Source organism: Glandiceps talaboti, chromosome 8 (genome assembly GCF_964340395.1).
Source record: "Glandiceps talaboti chromosome 8, keGlaTala1.1, whole genome shotgun sequence".
In the NCBI taxonomy this organism is placed as follows: Eukaryota; Metazoa; Hemichordata; class Enteropneusta; family Spengelidae; genus Glandiceps; species Glandiceps talaboti.
In genome coordinates this window covers 3,744,280-3,760,014 of record NC_135556.1, presented here as the reverse complement: position 1 = coordinate 3,760,014, position 15,735 = coordinate 3,744,280, and the positions used below count along the sequence as shown (strand labels likewise).

Sequence of the window (15,735 nt, the reverse complement as noted above, 5' to 3'; positions counted from 1 at the left end):
AATCACTAGTTTTGTTTACCTTCACACACTGGTGGTTCTGCAGTCATCCAATACATCCTATTTGCACTGTCATCATACTCGCACGTGAAGGTATTTGATCCCGATAGAGTATAACCATCCTGACATTGTACTGTGCATACGTTACCATATGAATCGTCACATACGCCAACACTGCTACCATAGGCCACGACAGGCACCGAAGAACAACGTCGAACTTTAACGTAAGTGTAGCAGTAAAGGAGATGTGTAGAAAATGAAGAGAACGGGAATACACTAAAGCTCAAGAATTCAAATCAAGCTTCAGTAACTAGTACGTTAACATTGTATAAGTAGTTTGAATGATAAATGTTGTTGTCCATAGAGTACTGGTAACAATTTTGCCCATCTATGCTGAAAAAATGAACAATTTCCAAGTTGTTTACTCCCTTCATTGTACAGCTAAAATGGTGTAGGCTTGGTGTTTCTCTCATGGGACATAACGTTTTTGACACAGAGCTAGACATATTTAAACTCTAGTAAAGGTATAACAACAGCAGAGACACATTTATCGTTTTAAATTACACATAGGCTAAAAAAAATAAATACATGTATAAGGTTTGAAATTTGAAATGTACCACTACGTATTACCTAAATTGTTAAGTGTATTTGGTGAGATATGGGAAGGAATTGTCCTCACCTATGACTAAGACTCTAAATTGGCATGTATTCTCATTCCCTGACTGGTCGTTAGCGATGCACGTAACAACATGTTCACCCGCTGTCAGGACAGTTCCAGAGTAGTAATTACAGGACAATGTTGGTGTAGTCCCGTCATTATCTTCGGCCATTACTTCAAATTCAACAGCTGTTGACGTCATTCCTCTGTCAGCATATCTAATTACGTCATAGGGACATGCAGTGAACGATGGTGCCTCCACATCTTTATAACAAATAACATTACAATTAACATGGCAAATGGAAGTTGTGTGATTTTCTGTACATATCATCAACCCAAAAGATTCCAATTTTAGCAATATTTCTAGAGTATCTCAAAACTATCAACCAGACGTCATATGTATTGAAATATGATACAGTTACACAACATTGAAGTACTTCTAGTACTCAATGTGTGTGTGTGTGTGTGTGTGTGTGTGTATGTGTGTGTGTGTGTGTGTGTGTGTGTGTGTGTGTGTGTGATTGATTCAAGTGGGTCCCATATGTACACGTTTTCTAAGACGATCCTTTGGATTTTTATTATTCAATACCTCCACCCTAAATACATATTTGTAATGGAAAACTAACGTCTGACTTTACACTATAGTTAAGTATTGACACGGGGAAATGCCTGAAATCAATACTGTACAAGTGCTATTCTATTATTACCATACATTAAATACGCTCTTACACTAAAAAAAGTAGGCAGTACCTTGACACTGTATATTGCTCGTATCTGATGACCACTGTCCATTAGCCAGACATGTCATTTGTCTACTACCAATTGGTGTTACAACGAAACCAGACTGAATACAATTGTATGTGCAAATATCTCCATAACTTGGGTCTGTGGTGCAAGCTGTTGGTGTAATATCCACCGTGGTTTGTGGAACCAGTGCTGCACATATTGTCTCTGTGCAAAAATTTAAAACAAACAAAATATGTTTAAAAGTGCCACCATAATACTCTGAAACTGTGCCAGAGACTTAATAATACAGAGGGAACAACAATGATAATAATAATAATATTAATAATAACAACAACAATTTCAGAATGTTACTAAGCATATCTATTGGACATCTACTACAAAATACATGATATTTTCTAATGTAAGTTAATATTGTTCGAAATATAAAACACAATACATAGAGGTAAGAATATCTCATTTATTAGTTAGCAAAAAACCCTATATTTTGCGAATATTGATCAATGCAAAGACGTTCAATGGAGGAATATGATATCCATTTATGGCGACCGTTATTCTCTTTACGTTTATCCTTCATACAGTTTACTATGCTACAAGTGTCACTTATATCTTTAAAAAAACGTTGCACATACACCAGTGACATACACCAGTGAGTGACATACACCATTGTCATACACCATTGTCATACACCAGTGTCATACACCAGTGCCATACACCAGTGACATACACCAGTGTCATACACCAGTGAGTGTCATATACCGGTGACATACACCATTGTCATACACCATTGTCATACACCATTGTCATACACCAGTGACATACACCAGTGCTATACACCATTGTCATACACCATTGTCATACACCATTGTCATACACCAGTGTCATACACCAGTGACATACACCATTGTCATACATCAGTGACATACACCAGTGACATACACCATTGTCATATACCAGTGACATACACCAGTGACATACACCATTGTCATACACCAGTGTCATACACCATTGTCATACACCAGTGACATACACCAGTGACATACACCAGTGACATACACTTACCAACGCAATTGAAGTTGTTGGTTGTCCATGTACCATCAGCTTGACATTGTGTTCCCGAGTCACCTTGACCTTCGTATCCATACAAACAATAGAATGTACACAATGTGCCGTAGTTTTCAGTGTCAGGAGGACTATTGAAACACCCAGACTTTACACCATTTGGAGGTGTGGCGACTGCTGGACAGGTAACAACTGTTTTACAAATAAAGAAACACTTTATGGATATATCTGTCTAACAATTATCATCAATTTCTTTATTATTGACAGAAAACTAATAATGCTCACATGACACAAAGATGCATGTTCACTTATGAGGGTGATGCACGAAGGTCAATGACAGGTTCATGGTCAACATATCTTTAAATTATCGTTTTACCGAAGCAACCCATGCATTTTGTTAAAGATCTTGCCCAGTTTAACTCTGCCAACGTATTTGTCTTGTCAGTGCATGAAATGAAAGTGTGAATATGATTTTGGTGTGATACGATTTTTCCTTTGACAAACTCCTGGTATTGATTTCAAAATATTAGCCAGACTACCTGTCACTCGATTATTGTGTTGTTTAGTATTTTGGAAAGACCATTTCACACATTATTCATGTGTGTTCAGCAAACATTTTATCCCCTATTATTCTTGCACAGTACACAACAAAAGTTGACTCATTGGGAATTTTCATGACGATGGTGCTTGCGCATCAAACAATAACATAACGATGATAATGAATATGCTAATTAGTCTCGTGTTTAGTGTAATTTGACAATGCAAAAAAAGACCACGAAAGGTTCCCCTACAACAGCACATATTGTAAGTTAATATCACAAAATGCTATTGATATTTGGATGCATAACGGTTACTTGTATTCTTTCTTTCGTCTGTCTTTCATATAGTAATGTGGTTAGTATCGATTATCGTTTCATATGTTCTAACACCTACTGTTACACTTGGCCACCACTCCATCCCAATAAGGTATGTTATCATTATCTTTTTCACAGGTTCGCGTTTCAGATCCTTCCAGGGTATAACCATCATTGCATCCGAATACACAGCTGTTACCGACCACGTGACCATCACACTGAATCTGTCCACTAGTAGGTGTTTGTAAAGTTGAACATTGGTACACTATAAATGATGATATATATAGAAACGATTATGATTCATTGGGTTCTCTATTATCTTCATCGTGGTATCTTTATATACAAATGAAATGTGTTCAATGTGACACACAAGAGTTTTGATAAGATTATGACAACAACACAGTTTCAGTCTATCTTAATTATATGTATGTATGTATGTATGTATGTATGTATGTATGTATGTATGTTTGCATGCATGCATGCATGCATGCGTGCGTGCGTGTGTATGGATGGATGGATGGATGGATGATGGATGGATGCATGCATGCATGCATACATGTATGTATGTTAATAATGGAATAACATTAACAAAACACTACTTCAAATAATTTTTCACAATCAAATGATTACATTTGATAAACAGGCTAACATTACCTTCAACAGTTACAAAGATACTGCATTGAGCAAAGTTGCCATCAGAGTCCTGGGCTGTATAGATGGTGGTTGTTGTGCCACTTTGAAAGACTTCGCCAGGACCTTTGTGGCCAGTTTGCCTGAAATTAACCCCGAGAGCAGGTTACAGAACTTTTATGCATGTAGAGTCCATGAAGATTAGTTTAAAAGGCGAACTTTCTTTGCATGCACTGTGTCAGGAGATGTTTTTTCTTTTCAATAATTCTTGTAGATAACTCAATTTAGAATGCTGCCTGATTCAGCCAGATCAATTACTGTGTATAACTTGTTTTACTTTGCAATATAACAGGTGATTATGTTCAGCTCTTGTCATTTACATATTGGTGCCTGGGCCCCTGGTGTTAACAACTTGGTGTAAGTTGACTGACCTAGGGGTTAAGTGAACTTTTTTGGCCACTAGGGAAATCTGCAGACAACCAGCCAAGCAAGCATCTGTTGTTGTCACCGGTCAGACCAATCAGCTTATTAGAGGTCGCGGTAATGTCACCAAGTGGACTATCAACATGTTTTGGCAGTTTCTACCACGTGGACTTGTTTAAAACAGGCCATAAAAGCTAGACCTCGTGAACTTTCAGTGCTTTACCCTGTAGTCAGTCATATGCTACTTTATATACTGCTACATTACAGCTATCGCCAGGACTCCAAGCTATCTACTAAGCCATTTATTCAGCAAGTGCTTCAACACAAAGATCCACTGTTTCTTTCTCCTCAACGCATCTCCCACTTCTGTGAAGTCTACAAGCAAGTCCAAGCGTCGCTGCGAAGGTACTCGCCGACAAAGAATTAAACGTCAAGACAAGGGACTGTGCTCAACCACGCTACTGTAGAATTTCTGAGTTGTGTAATTTTAGTTTTAGCATAGGTTTATCTCTGTAGTGTGAACCTTTTGGTAGTTTTAGTTTTCAGTAAAACAATAGGTCTTTGACCAAGTCAGTATAATTCACTGTGTTTGTGTGCACCATTCGCCATCACCATACTCCACCCTTCACCTTTACGACCCGTTCCGATATTAAGTCAAAGTTGTGCCGTTTTTGGACCATCTTGTGATACACTGATTCTGATATCCAAGACATTGCCGTGATGTCTTGATAATGCTGACATTTGACAATAACAATATATAAGCTTATCATACATGCAATGCATAGTAAACTTGAAACCTGTATCGTTGCCTTAACATACTACGATCTACCAATAGTTCGCAAATAGGTTTTCATGAGTGAGTATTTGAAGTTCTATTGATTGTTCAAAACAGTTAGGTCCATGTTTTTGGTTTTCGAGCGAGGTGAAGATGTCGATTTTTTGTTTATTTACAAGCGATATAACAAGTCTGAGCATGTGTTCCATGAAAGTCCCATCTTGTATGCATTTGATTTATGTCTTATAGCCAGTAAACCAGTAAACTCTTCTCTGTTTCAGTGATTTTGATGACCTCAAAACATAAACTTTCATGAAATTCATTTTTACCTTACAATGGAGGCACTTCCAGAATTGTCAGTAGCATTTGGTTCGTCGAAAACAACTTGAGTAGTCGTTGTACCACGATCAGAAACTTGTGTAATGTAGTGTGGACATAGGGGATCAAATCTTGGTGCTTCAACATCTTCACATAATAGAAAGATGACAAAGGTAGGTTAATTTGGTATTGGGAATGGATATGTCAAAACAATATCATTATGAGAAAGATGTTACATATACTGATAACTTTTGAGCATAGACAAACTGTTTATAGTTTTGAGTCATCTGTTTTGGTTCTTTCCTGATCACCGTAAAAGAAACGCATACGTGTAAGGAACCATGGAGGTTGAAAAGGGTTGATGTATTCCTTATTGGTTGGTTGTTCAATGATGGTAATTTGGTACTCTTTTCACAAATTAAAACGAGTGATGGAGAATTGCAAATACAAACCTTTACATGTTGTATCCCTACTGTCACTCCAGTCGCCATCAGCTGTGCATTGTTTACTGTATGGTCCAGTCTGTCTGTATCCCGAGTTACAACTGAGATAACACTCAGTACCGTAAGGTAATGGGGATTCTAGCATACACTCTACCGGTTCAATGGCGCCATCAACGATCGGCTGAAAGCCAGGACAAGTCACTTGGACTAATTAACAACAAAGAGAAAAAAACATAAGATGAATATCAAATTCTGTAATATATTTGGATATAACATTTGCCATGTCACATTTCTTGTATGCAAATGGACTATGGCAGTGTAATTCACTTTCAGCGATATTTTCGTTGGAATTATGTCCATTAAAACGAATATTTTACAAAGATGTAATAAAACACAACTCTTGACTCGTAAACAGCAAGTACAAAGTCAATATATATCACTAAAGTCTACTTTAAATACATTATTAGAATTTCTTTCCAATTGAAAACTTATCCACACTTGTGTCCATGTGTCTTTGAGTTTTGATTAATGAGTGATTTTAAACCAATCCCAACGTGTGACCATTAAGCTTTGTACATGATGCACTTATTGGCTGGCTATGACGACAGCAGTGGACTCCTGTTATTCAGTAACTATTTTCCAAGGATGAACGTCGGGAAAAAAGGTGCTACAGAACAACATAGGGTGTAATATGACGTCTACTAATGCCCTAATAAGGCCAGGTAATCAGTATTTTATAACATCACATTTCTCTGGCAAATTTCTTTCTTTTCCAGAGTCAAAGCAAATAACCAGTAGAACTGCCGTACAACTGTAATGATATCTTGGGGAAAACTGAAAATGAATGTTGCCCACAGTATGCCAATTGAGGTTACTATGGGTCAGTAGTCCATATCACTAACCGTCACATATAAATTCCTCTCCGCTCCATGATTGGTCAGCTTGGCATTGTCTCTCAGTATATGTTTGACCTGTGTTTGTCGTGAAACCATTATCACAGAAGAACTGACAGACAGTTGTGTACTCTACTTCGTTGCCTGAACATCCTGATACATAACCATTATTCATCATGGGAACATCACATGTTTTAGCTGTAATGATGACACATTCAGTATTATCATAGACGTGTAAATGTATTGATAAGGTGAAACAATATCCACCAAACGCAATACCATTGTAATACATGTTGTGCTTTTTACATTTATTAGTATGTATAGATATATTGACTTTAAAAATGGGGTGGATTGTATCAAGATGTTGTATTGTACAAATTACTTACGAAGGCACTGTGGAAGTCCACCTGACCATACCCCATCTACACCAATTCTTTCACATTTCCTTACTACTACAAGGTCTCCAGTTGATAGACTGTAACCATCCTCACACTCAATCTCGCATTCAGAACCAAACACTGCACTGTCCTGACAAGAACCTTGTCCCCTTTTAAGGTAAACCAATCCGTTTTGAGGTGCATAGAATCCACGGCATCGTGTGACTAAAACAAAGTACAAACAACTGTTTAATACATATATGTAATCGTCGACGTCATACGTCGACAACTAAGTTTCCTTAGATTATTTTTATTCAAATAAAACCTAGTAGAAATATAACTTTCATGCGCCTATGAACAACAAAACCAGAGTTCATACTCTAAAGAGAATATATACACCAATCCTAGGAGATAAAAATGTTTACATTTCGAAGTTAAATGTGATTTACATTAAGGAAGTTCTGTTTTGTATTCAGTCTATTTACAATTTATTAGTGTTTTAATTCTCCCTCTTATCTGTGGAAATTATATATTACTTTTATTTTTCGCTTCACGCATTGCTGAGTACAATTAGGTAAATTCATTATATAAATGTACATGTTATTCGAAACGCTGTCAAGTTACCTTTGATTTCAACCTCAAACGAACATTCCTCGATGTTTCCTGCAGTATCTACAGCCCGGTACTTGAGATTATGTGTACCTTCATCAAATACAGACGGCTTGGAACCATTTGCAAAGTTATAGTCATACTCCCAAAGTGTAGCCGGAAAATCTGTTCCTGCATCTGTGGCCTGTAAAATTGATATTTTGACAAATCTATTGATCACAATATGAACACCACCTTCATCTTTCAACTATCCATGTTTCCATAATTACATACTAGTTGCATTAAAGCAAGAATCGCTAATCAGTATAAGTAATTGATGAACTTTAAGCGATAATTAATAATTGTTTATTCAGTGGGGTTTTTTTTGACTAGTCAGCCCACGTTGCAATTGGTATCGTTTGTCTCTCTGTCCTTGCGTCCATCCTTCCAGCTGTGAATGTATCCCTCCCCGAATCCGTACATGTCCACCATGTCAAACATGCATTATCCAATTTCAAACAAACCTTTAAAAAATGTCATTTAACTTTGCACATCCCTGTCAAAGTCACATACCTAGGACAAGCTTTTAAGGTTGTGCACATAGCTATACCAACTCTGCCACAGAGGTCGTACCAGCTATGTAAAATATCTCTGTAACAGCGCTGGCCAGGACACTGTTAGGCTGGGGTTAGAATTTACGGCGGGGAGGGGTGCTGGGGTACAAAAAATTCCACCTACGCGCTCTCAAAAAATGTCATGCCCCCCCCCCCACCCGAAATGAACCCAAGAATTTTCTTGTATCGTCTGGAATAGAATTTGAACTCAGTAAAGCCAAATTCTTTGGGAAATAGTCAATAAATGTACATGTGTTGACGTTTCCACATCGAAATAGCTAAATGAAATTAATCGTCTTACCGAAACGGGTTCCCAATCACTGAAAGGCACAGCCATGGATATCATTCCCTCTCCAGTGTAATATGTCTTGTCAAATGGACAGTCGACCTCGGGGTCAGTGATGTCTGACAATCAGATGATATTAAATGTTATCAATTATTTAATTCTAACACTTCATCTTGTATTGTATTGATATTTTTGCGAGCATTGCGGTACTATAAACCATCAGTGTGAGATTCGAACCGTAGATAACAACAAACAAAATACCGCAACAATATACACTGTATGACATATTTGTCTTGAAAAAAGTATCTCGACTATAGTACATTCCGTTGTGGTAACTTAGTAAACATGAAAACATTTGAAATAGACTCAATATTGTGTCTTTACCTTCACATTGCAATGGACTTCCATCCCATTGCCCGGTAGCAAGACAAGTACGACTATATGACCCCGTACCGGTGTATCCATGGTTACACTCAGTTGTACATGTATTACCGTAGTTTTGAAAGTCTTCGACATCTGATCCGTCATTACAGTCAGTTACCTGGCCATTCAGTGGATCCTGGAGCGGATCACATGTCACAACTATCAAAGCAATATACAAACATATCTAACGGTAATTGTCTCTGTGATTTATCAAGAGCGAATTCTTTGTTAGGGAACAAGCAGAATCTACCAAGAAAATGGGTGCCATGAAAAGGGGTGCTAGTGGGGGTGGGGGGGGGGGGGGCATGAAAATTCTGATGGTCTGAAGGGAGGGGGAGGCCACGAAATATTTTGCTCATAATTTGAACCAAATTAAACCAAAGGAGCGGTCGTTTACCTTGAAGTACATTTGCAAAATTTCTTGCGACTTCACCGCAATAAGTTCTTAACCCTATATTCAGTGATGAGGTGGATGACTGCCATGAGAATAATGTGTTTGTGTATGCCTTATTAATCTCTTTCCCCCTCTGTCTCCCCCTCTGTCTCACTCTCTCTGTCTTTCTCTCCCTCTGTCTGTCTGTCTGTCTGTGTCTGTCTGTCTGTCTGTCTCTGTCTCTCCCCCCTCTCTGTCTCTCTCTCTTCCTCTCTGTCGCTAGTGAGGGTGACAGCCGTTCCACCCTCATATCTATCAGAAGAAAGCCCAATGTCTAGCGGCTAGACTATCGGTTACCTTGTATGTTTGTACCATATACTTATTATGATGCAGTCAATAGCCAAGCCAATATGTGTGACTGCTGTAATATCTATCTCTTTATGGGTTAAAAATATATGTAGATAATATAGTCATACAGTTGTATAATAATGTATTGGGAGTAACATTAGGTATTGACGACAATCTTAAAATACTCTATGGTTTTCAATAATGTGTGTGTTTTGAAAGTTTATCCCACTTAATGGCCTCCTACATAACCTCATCATTCTCAGAAAAAGTGCTCACCGTGGGAGGGGAACACCCCCTCCCACAACCCCCCCCCCCCCCCACTAGCGATCATAGGCAATGCTGTTTCTGCCCAAAGTCCAGAATGAAGGGGCAAATGCTGTTGGCTAAGTATCTTCAAGTATAAGTTACAGCCAAATGTGACACCTCTCAGTGCAAAGGTCATATAGATTTGTAAAGAAAATCTCTTATTGTTATGTATGGATGATAAAGTCGATAGTCACTGTTATTTTAATATATAGTATACCATAGAATTGTACCATTCCAGGGATGGGTACCGTATATTACACATATAACAATCTGTGTAGCCTTAGAGGAGGCTATGATAATTCTTGGGTTCATTTTAGGGGCCATTCAGTTTTTTGAGAGCGCGAAGGGATGGTGGGGCTGTGAAAAAAGTTTGACCAGAATATTTTCTCCTCAGTCCATTCGATAGATGGTTATGGGGAGAGAAGGTCCTCGTGAAAGGGGGATTTTTAATGTCTGAAGATATAAAAAAAGGTTCTTTGGTTCTACTATTCATGATGGATCGGTGTGAGAAAGGGCGTTCTAATAATACATAGGCGAATCCAATCTGAGCCATGAGGCTCATGGCTCTGACACCACCACCCCCTCACTCTGATCACACCAACAATTATAGGTATGAGAATGGGTCCACTTTTTAGACATTATTGTCGGTTTCCAGGTATGAGAAGAGCTCTCCTCATATGCAACTTTACAATATGCTATAAGATTTATACAGACAGCTTACTTTCACAGGTTATAGTTCCTTCATCCCACACTCCAATACCATTACCATTGTCTATACACACTCTCTGTACTGGTGTTGATGGCAGGTAACCATAGTTACAGGACATTGAACAAACAAATCCATACGTGACTATGCCCGCACAGCTTTTATAACCATTGGCAGGTGTTGGTAGATCATTTGCATCACACGTAACAGCTAGAATAGCCAAAAAGATGCACAATTTACAAGTTAATACAAACTTAGACATACTTTAAAACGCCGTAGTTTTTTTTTACTGTAACACATTTACGTTCATGGCCATCAACAAAGGTTGTGATAGTAGGTAAATACAGCTCATCTAGGACAGATATCCCACAGATTATTGTGGTGAGGTCACACGTCCTACAACCCTTATTTACCATGTACATAGACCTCTATACCCTGTACAATCACATCCTACAACCCTTACCCTGTACATAGACCTCTACACCCTGTGCAATCACCCTTCGACAAAGATACTCAAGAAATGAAAATCTTGGTTCCTGTACATTTGATTGGGTGATTTCTTGATACAATGATTCACAAAACACGGAAAGTGTGCGGAAACCGATTGACATTGATCACTATTCGTTTTTTGAAGTCTCACCTTGACACATTGGTATGGCTTGGTCCCAGTAGCCATCAGGTCCACATGACACCGAGTTACTGCCATCAATGAAATATCCATCCAGACATTCAAAGGAACACATACTCCCATGTGGTAGATCATAGTTAACTAACAAACAACTACTGCTGTTGTAGATTTCAGTACCCGGATATACTGGTGGTACTATTACTACTGATCTTCGCACACAGCTGATAGACCAAGTAATAACACCCGAATCATTCTCATATCCCATATCTGACTCAACTTCTGTATGTACGTACCAGGATCACACTTGAACTTTAAAGGGAATTAGCTCAGACTACACAGTTTGTGTGTAAATCTACACTCGAGACGAAGGCAAACACCCAGCATAGTGCCTCGTTCATTGACTTCCCGCGAAGCCAAGTCTCCCTACCAAAACTGAGTGAAGTGCCTGTTCCCAGTGTGCTTTATTGTGACGTCCTTAAAGTCTAAATATACATAACGCATGGCCAATGGCCAAATAATTAATGCACTCCATATAGAGCTTTTCTGGGCGTGACCATGCCCTAAAAGTATACTCAAAACATTGATGAATGATCACTATGAATCCTAGATATTTATGAAATGCAGACTGTCGTCTCATGTATTCGAGTATGCTTGGAATCCTGTGTGGTCTAAATCCGATATCCTTGAGACAGTCTTTTGACCTTTCAGTCAAACTAGGACATGCGATGTTGTTAAAATATTAAGTTTACTGAAAATATAAATATGTCATCTGTGACACTTTCCCCTCTTTCCAAAATTTGTAACGCCCTCGTTACAGACTAAAATATCTATAAATAATGTGCCCTTCATAAATGAGAATTGAAAAGAAGAAGTAATTAATGCTGTTTCGTATGAAGTGTTAGAAATGTAAAATTTATACGACCCTTGAAAACTAAGATTGCTAAAATCTCAAATTCCGAACCAGATATACTTGTTTCGTCAACATGTACTTTAATGAATAAATGACATCAAAGAGAGACATCACAGATAATTAGAAAATTGAATCGTAGAATAATTATATCCTGAGTTGGCTATTGAATTGTGTACTTCTCAATCACATCACAAACATACGTTCGACTGGCCAGTCTTTTTCAATCATTCACACAATCATACTGATCGATATGACCATCCATAACGTACTGTTCGGGCCCCCTCTATTTTCATTAACACTACCAGACAAGTACAGTCATCAATAGAATTCTCAGGTCTAAAGAACTTTGCTAGGAATATTATATCTGCAGCATTTAAAAGTTGAACATAAAGAAATATAAATAGGAGAATGTTTTAATGTTGACCAAGTTATACCCGATTCATCGTGTACATAACTAAATTATAACATAAGTATTCCTATCTGAAAGGTATCTATCTCGTAAAATCAAATGATGACATTAAATATCTATGCTATGAATAAACATTAACTCTTAAATATTTCACCACGCCAATATTGAAAATTGTCACTGACAAACGGTCAGCATGCCATATTCGTGATCATATTCCAAATATCTTTAACTACAGACGAAATCAATATTATGAAAAATGGTATAGCATAAAAGTGTGTGATAAACTATTTATGTCAGTGACGTCGTCTGTGTTTAGTGAAGTCAAAATTAACCAGTCAATGTTATTCAAGTAATCTAAGTCTAGTAACTTGTGATTTCACCCTGATATCAGCTATCAAGAACACTGTCCTAAATGTATTGTCTTACAGCTATCCTTAAGTTACACTAACTAATCAGCTGTTACAGTCATCAAGAGAAGTCAGTTGCGCCAACACAATCATTGTCGTGTAAGAAACCCTACGTCATTATTTAAACATTACAGGCATCTTAGCTGTTCATCCATGTTTAAAATTTGACATCTTCAGTATGTTAACGACTTGTACAGAACTATTAAGACCATTAATATTAATCCAATAAGTCAATTTAGTTTTCATTACAAGTAACCTGATTGACCATAAGTAGGTTGGCAATTTTCTCATTGCAATTCAATATACCCTTTGAATCAATACCACTAGAAATTATACACACAGCTCAAGTGATAATGGTCCTTTCTGAGGAATTTCATAAATTCTTGCGGAATTTGAAAGGAAATTTGTATAGACAATAACACAGCTCATTTCGGTCGGATCTCTGTTTTACACCCAATTCGAATTCAAATAGTTATCTTGTACAGCAGATTCAATAAAATACTATATCAATTTGGTTCCTTCCTTTACCATAGGAACCTTAAATCACACAGTCCGACTCAACGTGTGAGCAACGCATTTCTGTAGCGTTTTCGGCTCACAATAACTCAGAGTCAATAAAACTTCGAGGAGTTTCCAATACTCCATATTCCAATAAATATTCTTATTAAAACTAAAATTTTCTCCCTAGAAAAATCATCATTAGTATTCTTTCTGCTTGTAAGTGACCATTGAGGTGTAAAACAGCATCACTGAAATGGTTCTGATAAAAGAAATAGATTTCAAAAATTGTTTGTCGTCAAACTAAATCGAGCATACAATTATTATTTCTTACACATTTCTCTGTACACACAGTAAAAATTGCTGATCTTGAATAGAAATGAATTCGAGGAATAAAAATAATGCCAATCTTTAGCAAATCTCTACTACCGTATGATTAATGAGTTGTTTGTCCTTCAAAAGTCTTAAACATGTAGTTCACATGCGAACTGCTTCGGTCTGCATCAGCGTCCGATACGCGATATCTCCAATCGCCTGTCAGCTGTTCGATCCCGTTGAAGATTTCACTGCTACAACGTTTGTCAAAGTCTCTATCGCTGTCTACTTATTCACAATTCCACGCTTTGAAACACAATCCCTCCTTCTGAGATGTCTTAGTCCATCACTGCAATATTTTACAAGTTCTAGTTCGAGTTGAATTACCACCATTGCGACATAATCATTAAAAGTTTCCTTTCGAAAAGTTCTCGAGTCATCGATTTGTCAATCGCCCAGCGGCGTTTTTTTTTCTTCTTCTCAAAGGTTGTCAATTATTCTTCATAAAGTTTAAATTTGTCTCATTACGCGCACAATGGTCCTTCTAGTCCAAGGCCGGTTCTTCCATCAATGTAACAAATTGTAGGGGGGCCTCTTCTGTTACGGTAACCCCCCTCCATGTTACTCTCTCTCTCTCTCTCTCCACTCTGTACTCGGGATCGACTTGGACTTTTAGGGAATTAGCTCAGACTACACAGTTTGTGTGTAAATCTACACTCGAGACGAAGGCAAACACCCAGCATAGTGCCTCGTTCATTGACTTCCCGCGAAGCCAAGTCTCCCTACCAAAACTGAGTGAAGTGCCTGTTCCCAGTGTGCTTTATTGTGACGTCCTTAAAGTCTAAATATACATAACGCATGGCCAATGGCCAAATAATTAATGCACTCCATATAGAGCTTTTCTGGGCGTGACCATGCCCTAAAAGTATACTCAAAACATTGATGAATGATCACTATGAATCCTAGATATTTATGAAATGCAGACTGTCGTCTCATGTATTCGAGTATGCTTGGAATCCTGTGTGGTCTAAATCCGATATCCTTGAGACAGTCTTTTGACCTTTCAGTCAAACTAGGACATGCGATGTTGTTAAAATATTAAGTTTACTGAAAATATAAATATGTCATCTGTGACAGTACATTACATGTTTCAACTGAAAATAAAGTGATCGATAATAGAATATTAGAAAACAAATGAATATAGATGTGTTGTACATTAGGACAGAAATATTCACAAGACAGAAAAAAGAACGACTTGATTAGAAAAGAAATAATTTTAAGCCATTGTGATAGGTAAATAATGTTTACCTGTGTGTGCATGTGTGTGTGTGTGTGTGTGTGAGAGAGAGAGAGAGAGAGAGTGGTGGGGGCCCGGGTGGGGGTTACATTTTAGATAGGTAGGTGTATAACGTATGTATGTATGTATGTATGTATGTATGTATGTATGTATGTATGTATGTATGTATGTGTGTGTGTATGTATGTATGTATGTATGTATGTATGTATGTATGTATGTATGTATGTATGTATGGGTATGTATGTATGTATGTATGTATGTATGTATGTATGTATGTTTGCATGCATGCATGCATGCATGCATGTATGTATGTATGTATGTATGTATGTATGTATGTATGTATGTATGTATGTATGTAATGTATGTGTGTGCGTACGTGCGTGCGCGTACGTGCGTGCATGCGTGTGTGTGTGTGTGTGTGTGTGTGTGTGTGTGTGTGTGTGTGCATGTATG

At 37.7% G+C, this 15,735-nt stretch overlaps 1 protein-coding gene across 1 annotated transcript in view; it reads right to left on the bottom strand.

Moving 5' to 3' along the window:
* Positions 1-10,956, bottom strand: part of LOC144439473 (uncharacterized) — a 45,333-nt gene extending 34,377 nt beyond the window's left edge. The window contains exons 1-14 of the mRNA XM_078128761.1: positions 10,834-10,956; positions 9,047-9,244; positions 8,678-8,781; positions 7,799-7,967; positions 7,184-7,399; positions 6,807-6,995; positions 5,914-6,111; positions 5,473-5,608; positions 3,970-4,088; positions 3,395-3,580; positions 2,462-2,653; positions 1,406-1,606; positions 677-919; positions 20-214 (exon numbers count right to left, since the gene is read on the bottom strand). Of these exons, the coding sequence (XP_077984887.1) occupies positions 20-214; positions 677-919; positions 1,406-1,606; positions 2,462-2,653; positions 3,395-3,580; positions 3,970-4,088; positions 5,473-5,608; positions 5,914-6,111; positions 6,807-6,995; positions 7,184-7,399; positions 7,799-7,967; positions 8,678-8,781; positions 9,047-9,244; positions 10,834-10,939 (2,452 nt within the window). The 5' untranslated portion in view covers positions 10,940-10,956. The remainder of the gene's footprint in view (positions 1-19; positions 215-676; positions 920-1,405; positions 1,607-2,461; positions 2,654-3,394; positions 3,581-3,969; positions 4,089-5,472; positions 5,609-5,913; positions 6,112-6,806; positions 6,996-7,183; positions 7,400-7,798; positions 7,968-8,677; positions 8,782-9,046; positions 9,245-10,833) is intronic.
* Positions 10,957-15,735: the final 4,779 nt, after the last annotated feature.